We start from the raw sequence: 16,170 nt of genomic DNA on the forward strand, positions 1-16,170 counted from the left end.
TATCTCTCAGTTGATTTAAATAAACACATTTTAATATTAATATTTTCTTTACTTCTTCTAATATATAGCGATGTAAATAAATAAAAACAAATAGAATTTTATAAAGAAAACAATATTGAAACAGTTGAAATATTTTTCATAAAATTAAAGTGTAGCAAAACATATATCAGGCATTGGACATTGCTCGTTTTTAAATTCTAGAAACTATCAGTCGATAAACGATTTCCGGAAAAATGCTGTTCACAGTGGTTTTACTGTAAACGAATTCAATTTATAAATTTTTATCCAATTTCACTCGTTTGTTTTGCAAAATAAAAATAAAAAACCGCGTCGACAGATCCATCAATTTATTGACATAGGTGATGTTAAATAAACTAAACCGCCCAGCACGCTATGACTCGAAAAGAAAGAGAGATAAAAATTCATAAATTGTACACGGACTGGTATTTGTAATTAGTCCAAAACACTCATAAATCATAGAAAGGAAAGTTCTTGTCATTTGCCTCGAGAATTCTACGTTCTCTAAGAACTTGCTCCCTCGGATGAAACCTGCGCACTAATTACTGAAACTTCAAATATGACCGGACACTGAACTATAGTAGAATTTGAATATATTCAACTATTCGAGAATATTGCATTTAAGCTGGCGCACATAAACCGTCAGATATCAGTTTCCATTCCCTTCGTCAATATTAATGAAGATTAGCAATGAAACTATATTCAAGTTCAAAGTTATTTCAGAAATTTAAGATGTGAACATCCTTGTTTGCTCTAAAAAATTAAGATAACAAGTCGATTAAAACATATACTCCTGTTTTATACAAGAATATAATAATATACAATATAAAAATTAAATATCTAATTGATTATCTAAGAAAGTACACATTTAGAATCAATTTTTTATTATAAAATTTTTTAATTAATCTGCAAGATCATTCTAATTATTAATTTTAAAAAAGGAGTAAACAAAAATCTATATTAACTTTATCAGAAAATACATCTCTATTAATAAGTCATAATTTTTTAGGCTTATTGCACATGTATGTATACATATATGTATATAAATATAATGTGTATAAATATTAATTAGGCAATAATGGCTGTCAAAATAATTATCAAAAGAAATATATATGCATATATGATTATTTTTCATTATGTTATTTCATAAAGATCGCTAAGTGAATTCTGACTAATTTCAAATAAATTTGGAATTTCAATAAAATTTTCGAGTTTAATGAGATATATTTAAAAATAATTTTAAAGCTTTCGTAGAAGTTTATATTCTCGTTTCTTTCGTTGCCAATTACACGGTACAAAAATTTTTCTGATAATGGATTATTCTAAACGTAATGCAAAGTGGACACTATTAACCGCCTGTCTTCCTGCAAACTTCTTGTAAACTTCGTGGTCTACCTTAGATGAAATTACGCGAGAAACTATATATGAACTGCAAACTATTGAGGAACTAATCGTATATCCCTCTGTTCATTATCCAAAACTTTCCTAATCGCGAAACGGATAATAGGCAAAGACTTCGTACGTTGCGTGAGTTCTTTAAAGTAATAATCGTACAATTCTTTATAAAATGTGAAATGTCATTTCATTATATAATATGTCAAGTTTGAATCATCTAATCGAATTAATTGTTCTTTTCCTTCATAAATAATTATTTGTAATAATCTACATATAAAACACAAATTAGTTGTTTATCGTTGCAAATCTCTATTATCAAAGTATGACTTATTAAATTAGAAGATTGATTTAAGAGAAATTAAGGCAAACTATTTAATCGATTGGTAGACCACTTCATGCGTGGAATCATGTCTTTGGGTTATAATCAATAATAATATCTGGAATATATAGTGCTGATGTGACTCTCTAGAAGATAAAGTTAATATATATAATCATAATTCAGAGAATATTTAAAGGAGTTTCATTGAATAAAAATAAAAGTTTACAAAAATAAAATATTAAAGAAATTATTTGTAAATCATTTCTTTCTTTAAAATTAAATTAATGAATAATAAAAAATAAAATAATTGAATAATATGTTTATCATGTTTATACTCATTATTAATTAAATCTTTAAATATATATTTTATTTTAAATATATACATATATCACATACTTATCATTGAAAAAAAATCTATAATAGCACTGATATTATAGAAATTTGCATACTTCCAAGAAGTAAGCAAATTACGTAATCAATATAGTAAAGCGTACTGGGGAAAAAGCCTAACATGCATAATTACTGTGACTACAAAAACTACCTACCATAATTATTACTAACTGCGATAAGAACTACCTACTCTATAAGGCCTAAGTTCGTCAGCAACTTTGCTATCTCAGTAATTAATTCAATGGTGTCGTTGGAAGAAGGCATAAATTTTTGCTCCGGGATCTACCATTACGTCTAGAAGCAGTTCGATGTGCTTCTGGCAATTCTGTGAATACACGATTTAATCGAGCGGGCTACATGAAATCGAGATCGATCGAAGAGTTTAAGACTTTCGCGATCGTAGAGCCGATAATGGATTTAAACGACGTCTAGGCGTGCTTTCGGTGGACGAAGAAGCGCTCTTAGACTTGGAAGTTTTTGACGCCTTAGGCGTCTTCTCTTTACTCGTGACCGCAGAGGTTTTCACCGGTTTCCCGGATTTATTCACACCGCCTCCAGAGCTCGCGCCCGTGGAGGCCGTGGAAGATGTGGGCTTACTAGACGCGATAGTGTTTTGGGAAAGGGTTTGGGTGTTGGGTCTTACTTGTACCTCGCAGGGGGGCGGCGCGCTCCTGTACGACGGCACGATCTTGAAAGTCACCGACCCACGTGCCTCCCGCTGTAACAGTCGAAGAGAACCGGACTCTTCAGAAATTACGGTTACGAGTAGAAGCAAGCCGATACTCATTCATAATAAACACAAAATTTTGCATACAATAATGCAATGTACAAATTTATAATCCAATATCGAAATCATATTTTACTTCAAAGTATAGTTTTTAAACTTTATAATAAATACTTGTTTGAGAAAGTTATAGTATATCCCATCAAGTAATTTCTTTGATAACGTAGGATTTAAAACTTCTTGAAATAAGTTCCCAGATTCCGCTCGCAGTTATGAAAATAACTTTATAATACTCACCAGAATCTTTTGCAAGGCATTAACGGATTGATTCTGAACTGGTATACCGTTGATCTCTCTAATTTCATCACCGACGTGAAGAGTGGCTTGTCTATGGATCATCCCACCGTGCATAATCCGCGCTACGAAGCATTGTCCATCCTCATTCATTTTCAATGTAATTCCCTGAAAAACAAATAATGTAAAGTAAATTAAGAATAGTAAATGTAATATTTTATCGATAACAAGTTAAACATTGCTTATTTCAAACATGGCCGTGTTAAACCATGTGAATAATAAATAACAACGCCATAAATTAAAAATCAAAATTATCATAATAACAAAGTTTATTTTACAATGCATGTAAAAATTTAATATTTATTATTATCCAAAATATAATCCTGCAAATCTTTATTAAATGTTTTATTAAAAATTAAAAAAAATATTAAGATAATATTAAATTAACTTTTTTATCAAAAATTTTCAATTCCTCAATATAATGTCCTCAATATAATCCAATATAATCCAAACAACTTTCACATCTATATATTATATATATCTACATACATATTTTTACGCTTTCATTAAAAAGTAATTTTTCACGCATATTTTTTAAGAATTTATTTAAAATATATATACTTTTTCCTCTCTCATTTTAAACAAAAATCATATCATAGGAAGGTTTTTGTAACTACATTTCAAAAACCTTCCTTTATTTCACATTGCCGAAACACATATATATATTTGCCTTGTTACTCACCATTGGCTCATCCGTATTCTTCTGGAACTGCACTAGTCTGACGCGAGTAATTTTTTCATCTAAATCGCCGTTTTGTCCTTCGAGATCGTCACCGCCATTCAGATACGTGAGAAGTGGCGGTGGCGTTACCCTGGTGGCTTCCTCGCCGTAGACCTCGTGACCGGCAACATCGTGAGCTTGTAGAAGTGCCTAAAACAAAAAGCAAAGCAAAATTGCAAATTAAACTCTTAACGTCTTTCTTACATATTACAAGACGATTGACTCGCTTTTACTAAGAAAAGTTTTCCTTTTTCTTGTTTATCATAAAACTATGTAACATAATAAGTTCTTATTATACATAGCGACTATATTATCATAACTAATAAGTATGCTCAGTTTCAGTCGTATGCAAATATGTTTTATTCGAGAGAGTTATGTATTCGTTAGTCGTATGTTTACCTTTGCGGTGTTATTTTACAAATACGATTGTATAAAAAGGAAATATACAATCAAATTTTGATTGCTGATTGTCCTTTCTGCAGAACGTAGTCTAAACTATGTATAAATATTTAATTATCGATGAACACACACACACACACACACACACACACACACACACACAGAGAGAGCAAACGTTTTTTAAATTTTAAATATTATTATATAAACATTACGTGCACGGATATATTTATATGGCAAGAGAAATTAAACAATTAATCTATTAGATTGAATATATGCAATATATGTAGAAAATTGTTTTGGGAAAATAATTTAATAAGTATGATTTTTTAAAAATGTCCGATTAATTTTATTAATTACTCAGTAGAGTGATATGAAACAAAGTGTCTTAATATGATTAGAGTAGTATGTTTCGTATGGAAAATACAATGCGTATATGTAGTGATATGCACGTTTCGATCGAACTGAAGAAGTGTAAAATATGCGTTATAATTTACATTTAAATTATCGGCTTTCATATTAAAATTCAAATGCAAATTCTGAATTTAATGGCGGGAATGCTATCGCGTACGCTAACGCGATAAACATATTATAAATGATCATGTTCTATTTTACAACGTATAGATTAATAAATGCACTTACATCGTATTTGCTACAGAATATATTTTGTTCTTATTGATGAATATTTTCATAACAAATAATTTACTGATATATTCAAATAGAATTATTTATTTTAATGTGAAACATTTATAAAAAAATTTTCATAAATAATCTTTTGTACATATATTATGTATATATATTATGTTAAGAAAATATATAATATTTTATAATCTAACAACTTTCCCGAATCGAAATTTTAATACTACTTTGACATTCTTAAGAATAATTCGCACTTACTAAAATACTATGCTTTGTAAACTATGAAAAATCTACTTTGATGATATTATACTTGATAATATTAACTTCTTTTCTAAATCTCTATATAGATTTATTTTAACGCAACATTGAAGCTATAAATGTTCCTCGAATTTCACTGATGCTTTGACACTTAAATCTCTACAGCTAATAAAAACCTACTTTGATGATATTATCCTTATTAAGTCCTTTTTGAAACCTTTCATTTTGCAAATTTAATTTTAATACCTTGAAGCTATTTATTTAACTTTTTAGGAAAAAGTATATTGGGAAATATACGCATCTGACATATACAAATAGTTCAAAAAAAGAAAGTTCTACAAAACTTATGATGTTTACGTCGACTGCACGACGAGCTTATAATAAATTTTCGTAAAAAATAGCGGACAATGTTAGAAACTGATCTCAAGACTAATCATCTTTTAGTGATAAATTAATAAATTTTTTTTATTATACAAATACAATATAATTAAATAATTTTTAATTAAAAAATTTGTTTTCTTTTTTTTAAAACATAGTAAAATAATAATTATATTTATTTTATAAGTAAAAATATATGTAAAATATATAGCCGCACTTTGCTGCAATATTATACAATAGAATATTTGAATTGTGAATTTTGCTTAATTTGTAAATCGAATTTCCTATCAAATCTCTTAAAAATATGCATAAAATATATAACCGCACATTGCTACATATTAATACGACAGAATGTGTAAATTTTGAACTTTGCTTATCTTGTAAATCGGATTTATTCGCCAAAATCTTACTAGACATTGCAAACAGTCGAAATCCAAATATACTTCCTTATTTACTAAAACTTCAGTAGCAGCTATCGATGCTGCGTACTCTTTGGCGGATTAGTTGAATAGAGACTTTACGAGCAATCGTGACTGGATTTGGTGGTTTAATAATAGTATTCGAATTCTAAGCTGTAGTTGTTCGGTCGATCAAGCTTAAAGCCTAATCTGTTACAACCTCAAAATTGTCTCAGACGAATTGTTTGTGTTGCAAACTCAGGTTAGATTAGAGAATTGTATTGCTTTGATACGTTAATTGCATGTTTATATAATCGTCTACCAGTTAGTTTCACTTCTGTGAAGACTTATTTTCGTAGAAATTTCGATGAGATAGTGCGTAATAAAAGAATAATTATTTTAATATCAATATAGCTTTTCTTATTTTAATTAAATATATGAATGTGTATCTTTTTGTACTGATCACATGATTTCATTTATACGTATAAAAGATAACATATATTGCCACGCAAATATTTGCATCAGATCATGGAAATGCTTTGTTCATGGATGTGAAGGATTCTGGAAGGAGTACTACGAGCACTTTGTCCAAGGACGAGTCTCGTTTACCTGAAACGCGGCCAAACTCGTCACCTGTGACCCAGATGATAGCAACGACAAGTCTCTATTTCTGTTCCCTTACACATCTACTTTATATGCAAATCGTACTTGGAAAAAACATATTTCAGGTACACTATAACAAGAACGAAATGGCCAAGAAACATGATAAACTCGCACGTAAATTACCTTTTATGATGTATATATTCTTACACGAGAAGAACCAACTGTATATATAAAAAATACATTTTACATTAAAAAGAAAGTAATAATTATTAATGTATTTTGTTTAGCATATTGGTGCGATATTTAAGTAAATATTGCCAAATATAATAATAGTAATCAACCGTTTGGTAATATTTAGAAGAATAAAATTAACATTTAATAGGCTTTGGTTCTATTAATCTAACATTTAATTGAAATTATTTCACTAAACTTTAGTAGCTGGACTTAATTATTATTATCAGACTTTTTTCAATGTAGATTTGTTTAAAATGTACTTTTAACTCTTTCAGATCTAGTAGTACATGTACATACCAGTATCTTTAAAAAATAATGTCTTTGTAAATGTTAAGTCATTTAGTTTAACTAGTATTTGTTTTAAAGAAAATTATTTATACATTATTATTATACATTATTAATGTACAAACGTAATAAACGTTGTAATTTTCAAGCTTTTGAGCTGTCAATTTTTATATTTCGATCTCATTTTTATATTCAGTGATTCCTCAAATTTTTAAAATTAATTAGACATTATATGTTCCATTTCTCAAAAGTCAGGCCTAGAAGGATTAAGTCAAATTTTCAGTGACCCACGTAAAAATTATAAATTGTAGCAATTATTTGATAATTTACTGTAAGAAGAAGCAAAATATCGTAGGCTCGAAGAAAATAAAGTTGTATAAATCATAAATAATGGATTAATCTCTATGATAACACGACTGTATTTTTGTTACTTCGCTGCACCATCTGTGGAGAAAGCACAGTTGCATAGTTAATTCAAGAAAAACGGGAATGGTCGTTGGGACTATTTCGGTGGTTTTCATTCGCAGTTTAATCGAACGTCGTTAATTACATTAGCACCATCGGATATTCATTAATTAAGAACAGCCATTGTAGGAATGTCTATTAACTGTTTTTTTTTTCAGAAATCTATTAGAATTAAAAAAATATTGGATAATTTAATTCACAAATATCGTTTATCTTCATTGTTCTTTTCCTTACGAATTGCCGATAATGAATGTATTAAATAGTCTATTATACATACATACATATATATATATATATACGTCATCTTTATGTTAAAATTGTGTGCTTAAAATGTTGTAACTCGGAAAACATTACATTGCTATAATTTCAGAATGCAATAACGTATAATATGTGCATAAACGTTTTGTACAATATTCATTAAATATGCATATAACCTTAACGGACATTCGAAACTTGTGAATCTCGCGAACGTACGAATTTATTACGAAAATATCAATATGTGAAGATATTCAAAATGAAACATTTCAGAAAAATATATGTCAATTCAAAATATTTTGTTATTCGAATATTATAAATAAACCTTAAAAGCTACAAATAGAAATTGATATATAACAAGTTTTTCAATCAGTTTGAGTAATGGTGTACTATATTTTATAATATCTTTTTTTAACAGTTTTATATTTATAGAAATAAAATTCAACGTTAATATCTCGAGGATGCCTCGAAAGGTTTGAATTTCCGCTTGCATGATAACAGTGGAGACTGCAACTTCATCCCACATATTGATATCCGCGCGCGCGCACGAGCTTACGCAAGCTGGTCCTTGGATTCGAGGATAAAATAATATTGCTCCATGCAAATTGGAGCGCGATCCGCGGCTGTGGCATCATTCGTAGTCCGGAAGCCAATTCATCGGTCTGCAATTCCGGGAGGGTTGTATGCGGTAAACCACGACTGTGCGGACTGCTTCAATTGCGGTACGTATAAGCTCTGTGTTAAAATATATAATCATTCGTCTTGCACGAAGGCTGAACAAATGGTACGGACGGATGCGGTTGGATCGCATTGGGATGATAAAATTCATTCGGACCGATTCATCAGCTATTCATGCCATTGGCATTGCTCCGCTGGCTGTAATATGCGCGGGGTGTCTTTCGGATAAAATATTCCTACCTCCTTCGAAAAATACGAGGGACGAAGAAAGCGTTAAATTGACGAGGGAAGCGACTTAATCGTGGGATTCGGAAATCCGATTCAATTATCGTTTAGCGACTGAATATCCGCGGCTATTTCTGCAAGAATAGTTCCCTCTCTGGGCAAATTAAAATTCAATTATACGTAAATCTGCTGCTTTCATTCGTCTACCTGAGAAATCATTTTGGATCAGAGGATTATTAAAATCTATACAAAGCATCCCAGGATCAATCCCAAGATAATTCTAATTCAATTTTTTGCGGTTCTTTGTATCTTCTTTGTATCTTTGGAATTTATTTATTTTTTATTTATTTCATTCATTATTTTCATTCGCCAAAGCATTTGTATCATAAATTTTTGTATCATAAATTATTGAAAGTATATATGGTTATAGCAAATTAATTTTGAAAGATCAAACGTCAAAACAAGACTAACAACTAATAAAAAATAGTTGCACTTTATATAATTTCGAACTTTAACTGAATTGGAATTTAAATGAATTTTAATTTGATATTACAATATTCAATATCGAAAACTAATAACTTTAAGAAGTTGCGTAAGAAAACAATATTTAATCAAACTTTTGCTAAGAAAAAAATCGATTTTAAATTGGCCAAGTTTGAAAGAAATGTGTATTAATTTTGAAAGAACCAATATTGTTTAACTTCATCGTTACAGTAAACTATTGACTTTAATTTACTACTTATCACTGTGTATATATTGCATAAAGTCGTGAAGTTTCGCGGGCTCGTAGATTTTCATAACGTCACACATGTTTTTGAAAAGAGATTATAATAGAAAAACAAATAAAACACTAAAATAATTATTTTAAAAGTCAACTATTTTGTATATTTAGCATAAATAATCATCTTTCATTCAATTATTGATGTAGCATAACATCCATATTTTCAACACAGTTCCTACACCAGTGAAAGGACAAATGATCCAATATTTATTAGATTTAACTTATTTATAGCTATTTGTTCGTAAAAAAAACAATCATGATTGTAAAAATATTGATGCTATTAAATTTTGATATTTTCATTTCGATTTTTCGTTTATTATCTATTGTGTGTACGTACAAATAATCAAACAATATCGCAGTCTATATAAAAAATATATATATCTACATAACAAGCTGATAAAATTCATTGCAGAATTCTTTTTCTATTTTGCGTATAAATGCATCATTTATGTTTGGAATTACGAGATCAACATCAAATAATCGTGTTTAACGGGCGGTTAGAATACGGACTACTGTCGAATTAACATCTTGGTTGAAATGTTCCCGGGAGTATCATTTTCAATCATGCGCCCTCACACAGAGTTAACTACAAGTACTTGCCAATTAACACACCAATGGTTCCTGTTGTCGAGGATGTACTCGGCAATTGCCCATTGTTACAAACATTAGTCCCTTTGGCTATCACTGATGACCATATGGATATATTCAATGATCATTGGATTATTATCCAGTTTATCTCTTCACTCCCAGTTATCAAAAGTATCTATATCTGATATGACTTTTGTTTTCATCTCTCAGTAGAACAGTATTTCGAATGTGTACCAATGATTATACAAGCGGCAATAACATTCTTCGATATTTTTTATATTTTTTCTTGGATCGTAAAAGAAGCAAAGCGGGAAGAAACGCCCAAATGGAAGTCGACATACTCTCGAAAATAGCACTGTATCGATTGTGACGAATGAGCGCGATTTGGAATACCAGTACTCGTTGGTTTTCGGTGATTTATTCCAGGAGATCGGATCCGGCGAATCTTTTCGTCGTTAAATGTGCTCAAGACGCGACGAATTATCGCCTCGTGGACATCCATGGCGCCTTCCTCGCACTTTGGCTCCTCGACTGCGAAAGTCAGTAGCGCGGATCGATATTGAAACATATTGAGAACGTATTTACTTCACTTTGAACGAGAACGTCGTAACAACTCGCGGAAGAAAAACACTTATTGTTAGAACAAAAGACCTTATAACGCGCACATTCATGATGTGAAACTTAATTAAACATTTTGATTAAAATACTATTATGCGATTTTATCACGCTTAATACAATAGATTCGCTAAAACCATCATATAATATTTATTGTAGTACCACTATTAAATTTTTTAAAAATATTCCACATGTTTAACATAAATAAATCCCTTCTAGTTTTACAACTCAATTATTTCATAATATAGACTTACTTATTCTTTACGCGGGTTTGATTAAATTAAATATATTTACATATATCAAAAACTTATATATCTATTAACTCATATATCATTAACCCGCGTTATAAATTAGTGAATAATCATCCTATGGCGTATATATGAGCAGTAAAATCTCTTCATTTGTGAAATTGGAAGGGCGATAAAATTTCCATTATACTTAATAATTGAACCGTCAGCGTGTCGTCGCACTGTCAAAAACTGAATTTGTTTCTCTATGAGACGCGATACATGAGGGTATATAAAGCGTTGATTTGCAATCTAGTAACACCGTTTTGTATTCCAGTTCCGGCTGGGGTCTGCGTGGCCATTTATTAACTCTTTTTTTTTATCTTCCACGCCCCACTTAATTTCTCTGTCAGCGACAGAATGAATAAAGGCGATATATATACGAGGCAAGGCGAGGACCGGACTTGACCCCAGCATTTTTAAGTACTTGCTAATGAACCGACGTCGTTAAAAATTTATTATTCCCCCAAGTCTCTCCCATAGAAGAGCATTATTCGTTACGATCAATGCTGCTCAATAACGAAGCACGTCCCAACGCTCTATTTGAGAAATGTATTGACATTTGCTTTCCACGCACAGGAATCGCCTCGGGAAAATGTCCGGTATATGTTTTAGATAAAATGGGAATCAAATCAAAGGATATTTACATTTGTAACTTTTACATAAAAAATATACAAAAACAATTCTTAGATATAACATTCATTTTTCAATTTGTTTCGATCAAGTCTATATATTTCTTTTAAATTCGTTTGTGTATATGTATTACTTAATCAATTTCAGCATGCGACATTTATATGCCGCACTATTGTATGAAATTACAACACACTGATATCTGACAAAACACGAAATTGATATCAATATAATAAATATTGTTGACTCAAACAAAATTATTTAAAACCAAAACAGTTGTCAATGTGAAACTGGAAAGTCAGATTCTTGATTATAAAAGCGTATAATTCTGTATATTATATAATCGCTATATAATCTACAAATTAACAATAAATGTTAAAGTAAGTTACAATTTAGTAATGATTATCAAAGATGATTTAACGTCACTAAGTAATTGGATAATAGAATCAGATTGATTGATATTTTTGTATCAGCCAAGTATATTACCATTTCTTAATGATTATAATAATTTTAAGAAGATGGATAAGAATTTATAACTATTTCTACATTTAATAATCTTTGGCATTTTAGAAGTTTGTGATGACAAATTTTTCAATTTTATGCTCTAAACTATTTCTCTTAAAATACCCGCTACGTAAAGAGTTTTCCTTAATTGTATTAAATTACAGTTATGCTTTGTGTATAGTACACATTTATGTATAGTAGAATATATTATACATCATAGATTAAATTATTTTCTAAAATTCTTTTATAAACTAAAAACAGATAAAATTATACTACAACTCTTTATTTAAATAAAATTTTCTGTTATAACTCCGCTCGATGAAAATATTCTAAAGAAGAGATTGAAATAACGTGAAATAATTATTGATATATTCGTTGAAATAGTTACTCATTATAAAAACATTCACATTACTCTAATGCGCTTTTCACTGCGAATTTCATCAAGTACAAAGTATCGTTGAAGTGCTGGATTAAATTCTCCGCGCAGTCCATTCGATATAAATTCAACCGCCAATTAATATAAGTCTTGAAATAACAGCATGTAAAATTTTTCATATAACTCGTTACAGAAAAATCTGAATATGACAGCGGACGGGAAACTCGAGGAGTTATTAGAGCGTACAGGCAGGCATGCAAGTCAGAGAAGTCGTGAAATTAATTATACGACATTATGAAGCTATCTTTACAATCGCAGTCGAATAGCCGGAATTCCTGGGATATTTTGAAAGCAAAGGGTACGCGGATCGAATGATAGAGAGCGGAAATGCTACTCTCGTAGTACGCAACGACGCAGGTGCACCAGCAACGGCATAATGCACTGCGTAGCTGACTTCCGTTTTGTTTTGTACACTCAGAAATATATCCTCTAGGTGCATATATCAGTTATGTATCTCGGTTATGCATGTATGCGATAATATGATGAATATGAGGCATGAAACTCGCAAATATACCATTCGAAACGTTCCATTTTTTGACGTTTTCCTAGCCATTTCTCATCGTGTTATATTATTCTAAAGCTTTACAAGCTTGTCGTTCTTTAAATTTATGAATAAAAATTGACTGGCTTGTAAGCGATATGGCGATGCAACTTCAGCAATCATTTTAATGTAGTCTCTCTTAAAACAAAAAGTAAACAATTTGATACATCTTCATACAAAAATCAAAATGTTCCTGTCTTTGTCAAAATATTCTTTTTATTATTATATAACAAATTATTTAATAAATTGTCTTGTAAATTAAAAAATTTGATTATTTCTGAGGAAAAATTTTGTACAAAACCTTTTCCTATTTTTTGCAGTGTTAATTTTCAACATTAAATATTCTGGCTCAAGTTGGTACAAGAATTAAATAATATCTTGGGATAAAATATAGATCTGTCATTCATAAAAACAGTGAAATATCCTATATAAGCAATAATATAAAAAGCAATTTAATAAAATCATTTCTAAAGATCTATGTTTTTATTTTAGCTTTTTTCTTTCGTTCAATTAATGCGCACTTAAGGAAACAAATAATATTCTCGAAAAACACAAAACGATATTTATATACATGATGAATACAATATTTGTGAGTAAAATTCATTCTTTTTTAAAAAAATAAAAAAATTAAGATTAGCGAGAAAAAGACAAGTGAGAAAAACCAGAGATGTAATCCATTCATGATATTACGTTTCGTGCCACAAATTCCAAGCGATACGAAGAGCACAGCTGCACATTGATACAGATGTAGTCTGCATAGCGGAAACTGATGTGAAACCATAGCCTCTATCGTGTGTAATGCGTTTTCCGCATACCGAAAAAGTGTGCAAAACACGAGTGGCACGCGGATGGTGAGGAATCTCGCAGTATGAGGTAGAAGTAGGATAGGTGTGCGTATGGGCAGACGAGTCATCGAGATGGGTACTACATTCGTAGTGTGGATCAACTTCCGGTTTTCAATAAACTTGCATTGCCCATTCAAAGTAAACCGTGTATGAGAGTACACCATTTCCCATATCCTATTTTCGAGTTTATCAAGGCATATGGCAGTTGCAGCTACCGTACTACCGGCTACGAAGATATGTCGCCGGGAAAATTAAAAGCTGCGAGAGTGCAACTTCTCGCGTGTACTTAAAAAGTACTTTAAAATAATAGCCATTTCGCGCGGCATGCACATAACTAAGAGGATTATTTAAGAGTCCCAGCCTACTTCTAAATATTGCAGGACTGTATTTTCCCTGAAAGAGGGAAATCGAATAAATTACTAGTTGGCACAAACAAATATTGAACAACATTAGCGAGATATATTACGCAAAGTTTTATAAACACAGTTATTTATCACTGATAAAATAAGAAAAATTCTTTTAGTTAGTTCCTGTGTTCGTGACGAGATAACTCATGGCAGTAAATAAATCTTCTGAATCGAATAAAAAATTTTCATCATAATACAAAGAATAACAAGTAAAGTGTAAAAAAATAATGTTATAAACTTAAATTAATACAGCGTAGTTTATGGATCAAAATGCCGCAATTGAGGAAAATAAACAATTGAAGTGATAGAAAATTCTTGTCAATAACTTCTTTCTTTAAAATATTGCACATATCATGGCATGCCATGATAATATTACTAGTAATGTCTTCTTGGTGATTTAAATGCACGGCAGCTACTATTGCTCTGAGCATAAAATGTTAAATACTACGTCATTGAGTGAAGTTGCTAGAATTTATGTTGTTTGTAAACTTTTATAGCTAAAAATGTATCTCGTAAAACTGAAAAAAATACAGTTGTGTACAAGTATACTGTTTTAGAAAACAATATTAAAACAATGCACTGAATCAATTAAAAGTAGACTGTTATCTCCATAAAATTACCAATGAATTGATACTTTTCACTAACTTCAATATCTTTTATATTGAAATTATATTTACGTCGCTGTTTTACATTTTTTAGAAAATGTTAAACTAAAAAAATTTAATATTTTTATTATACATATATTTATATATTAATTACATTCGTTTATTATTAGGTGTACAACTTTGCTTCCGCCGTTTTCCTATAGATGGCTTTAGCGGTAAGTGGTGGTCGAAATAAATAGATCATAGACGTCATACAATAAATTTGGGTCTGTTAACATAACTCCATAGAAACATTAGTCGATTTGTGTCTGCATCATAAAGTTATTCTCGATTGAAAATGTCAGTTTACGAGTCAAATTCTCGTCATTTGCGGGAGGTTTTAATTTTTTGCTTTAATATGAAGAAATCTGCGGCTGAGGCTCATCCAATGCTCTCAAATACTTATGGTGAGGCCGCTATTAATGAAAGAACGTGAGTGGTTTCGACGCTTTAAGAACGGTGATTTTGACGTTCAAGTTCATGCTCTGTATTTGGTGGGACCAGCTCGGCGTAGTGTATTATGAATTGTTAAAATTGAAACAATCACAGGCGATCGATATCAAACGCAATTGATGCGTTTGAGCCGAGCATTGGAAGACAAACGGCCACAATACAACGAGAGACACGATAAAGTGATTTTGCAGCATGATAATGCTCGACCCCATGTTGCGAAAGTAGTCAAGACATACTTGGAAACGTTGAAATGGGAAGTCCTACCCCACCCGCCGTATTCTCCAGACGTTGCTCCCTCTGACTATCACTTATTTCGATCAATGGCACACGGCCTGACTGACCAGCACTTCCGGTCTTATGAAGAAGTAAAAAATTAGATCGATTCGTGGATAGCCTTAAAAGATGACCAGTTTTTTACAATAAAACCTCGAATTTCGGAAAAAAACGGCGGAAGCAAAGTTGTATATCTAATATTATAATACTATAAACGGAAAATTATTGTAATGAAATTAAAATTGTCTATAAATTGTTTTTTTTATTAAGCAATTACTTGAGACAAAGAAACGATTAAGAAAAAGTCATCAAAGATTTTCAGATTAAAAATTAATATAAAATGATAAAGTATAAAAAAGTGTATCTAACATTATGTATAGTGTGTGTGTGTGTGTGTGTGTGTGTGTGTGTGTGTGTGTGTAAAAAAAAAA

At 30.6% G+C, this 16,170-nt stretch overlaps 1 protein-coding gene across 3 annotated transcripts in view; it reads right to left on the reverse strand.

Moving 5' to 3' along the window:
* The window catches only part of LOC108692919 (peripheral plasma membrane protein CASK), a 191,048-nt gene that overhangs the window by 20,313 nt on the left and 154,565 nt on the right, over positions 1-16,170 (reverse strand). For all 3 annotated transcript variants that reach the window (XM_018201500.1, XM_018201507.1, XM_018201516.1), the window contains exons 11-13: positions 3,883-4,071; positions 3,144-3,308; positions 2,772-2,840 (exon numbers count right to left, since the gene is read on the reverse strand). In XM_018201500.1, the coding sequence (XP_018056989.1) occupies positions 2,772-2,840; positions 3,144-3,308; positions 3,883-4,071 (423 nt within the window). The remainder of the gene's footprint in view (positions 1-2,771; positions 2,841-3,143; positions 3,309-3,882; positions 4,072-16,170) is intronic.

Source organism: Atta colombica, unplaced genomic scaffold (genome assembly GCF_001594045.1).
Source record: "Atta colombica isolate Treedump-2 unplaced genomic scaffold, Acol1.0 scaffold107, whole genome shotgun sequence".
In the NCBI taxonomy this organism is placed as follows: domain Eukaryota; kingdom Metazoa; phylum Arthropoda; class Insecta; order Hymenoptera; family Formicidae; genus Atta; species Atta colombica.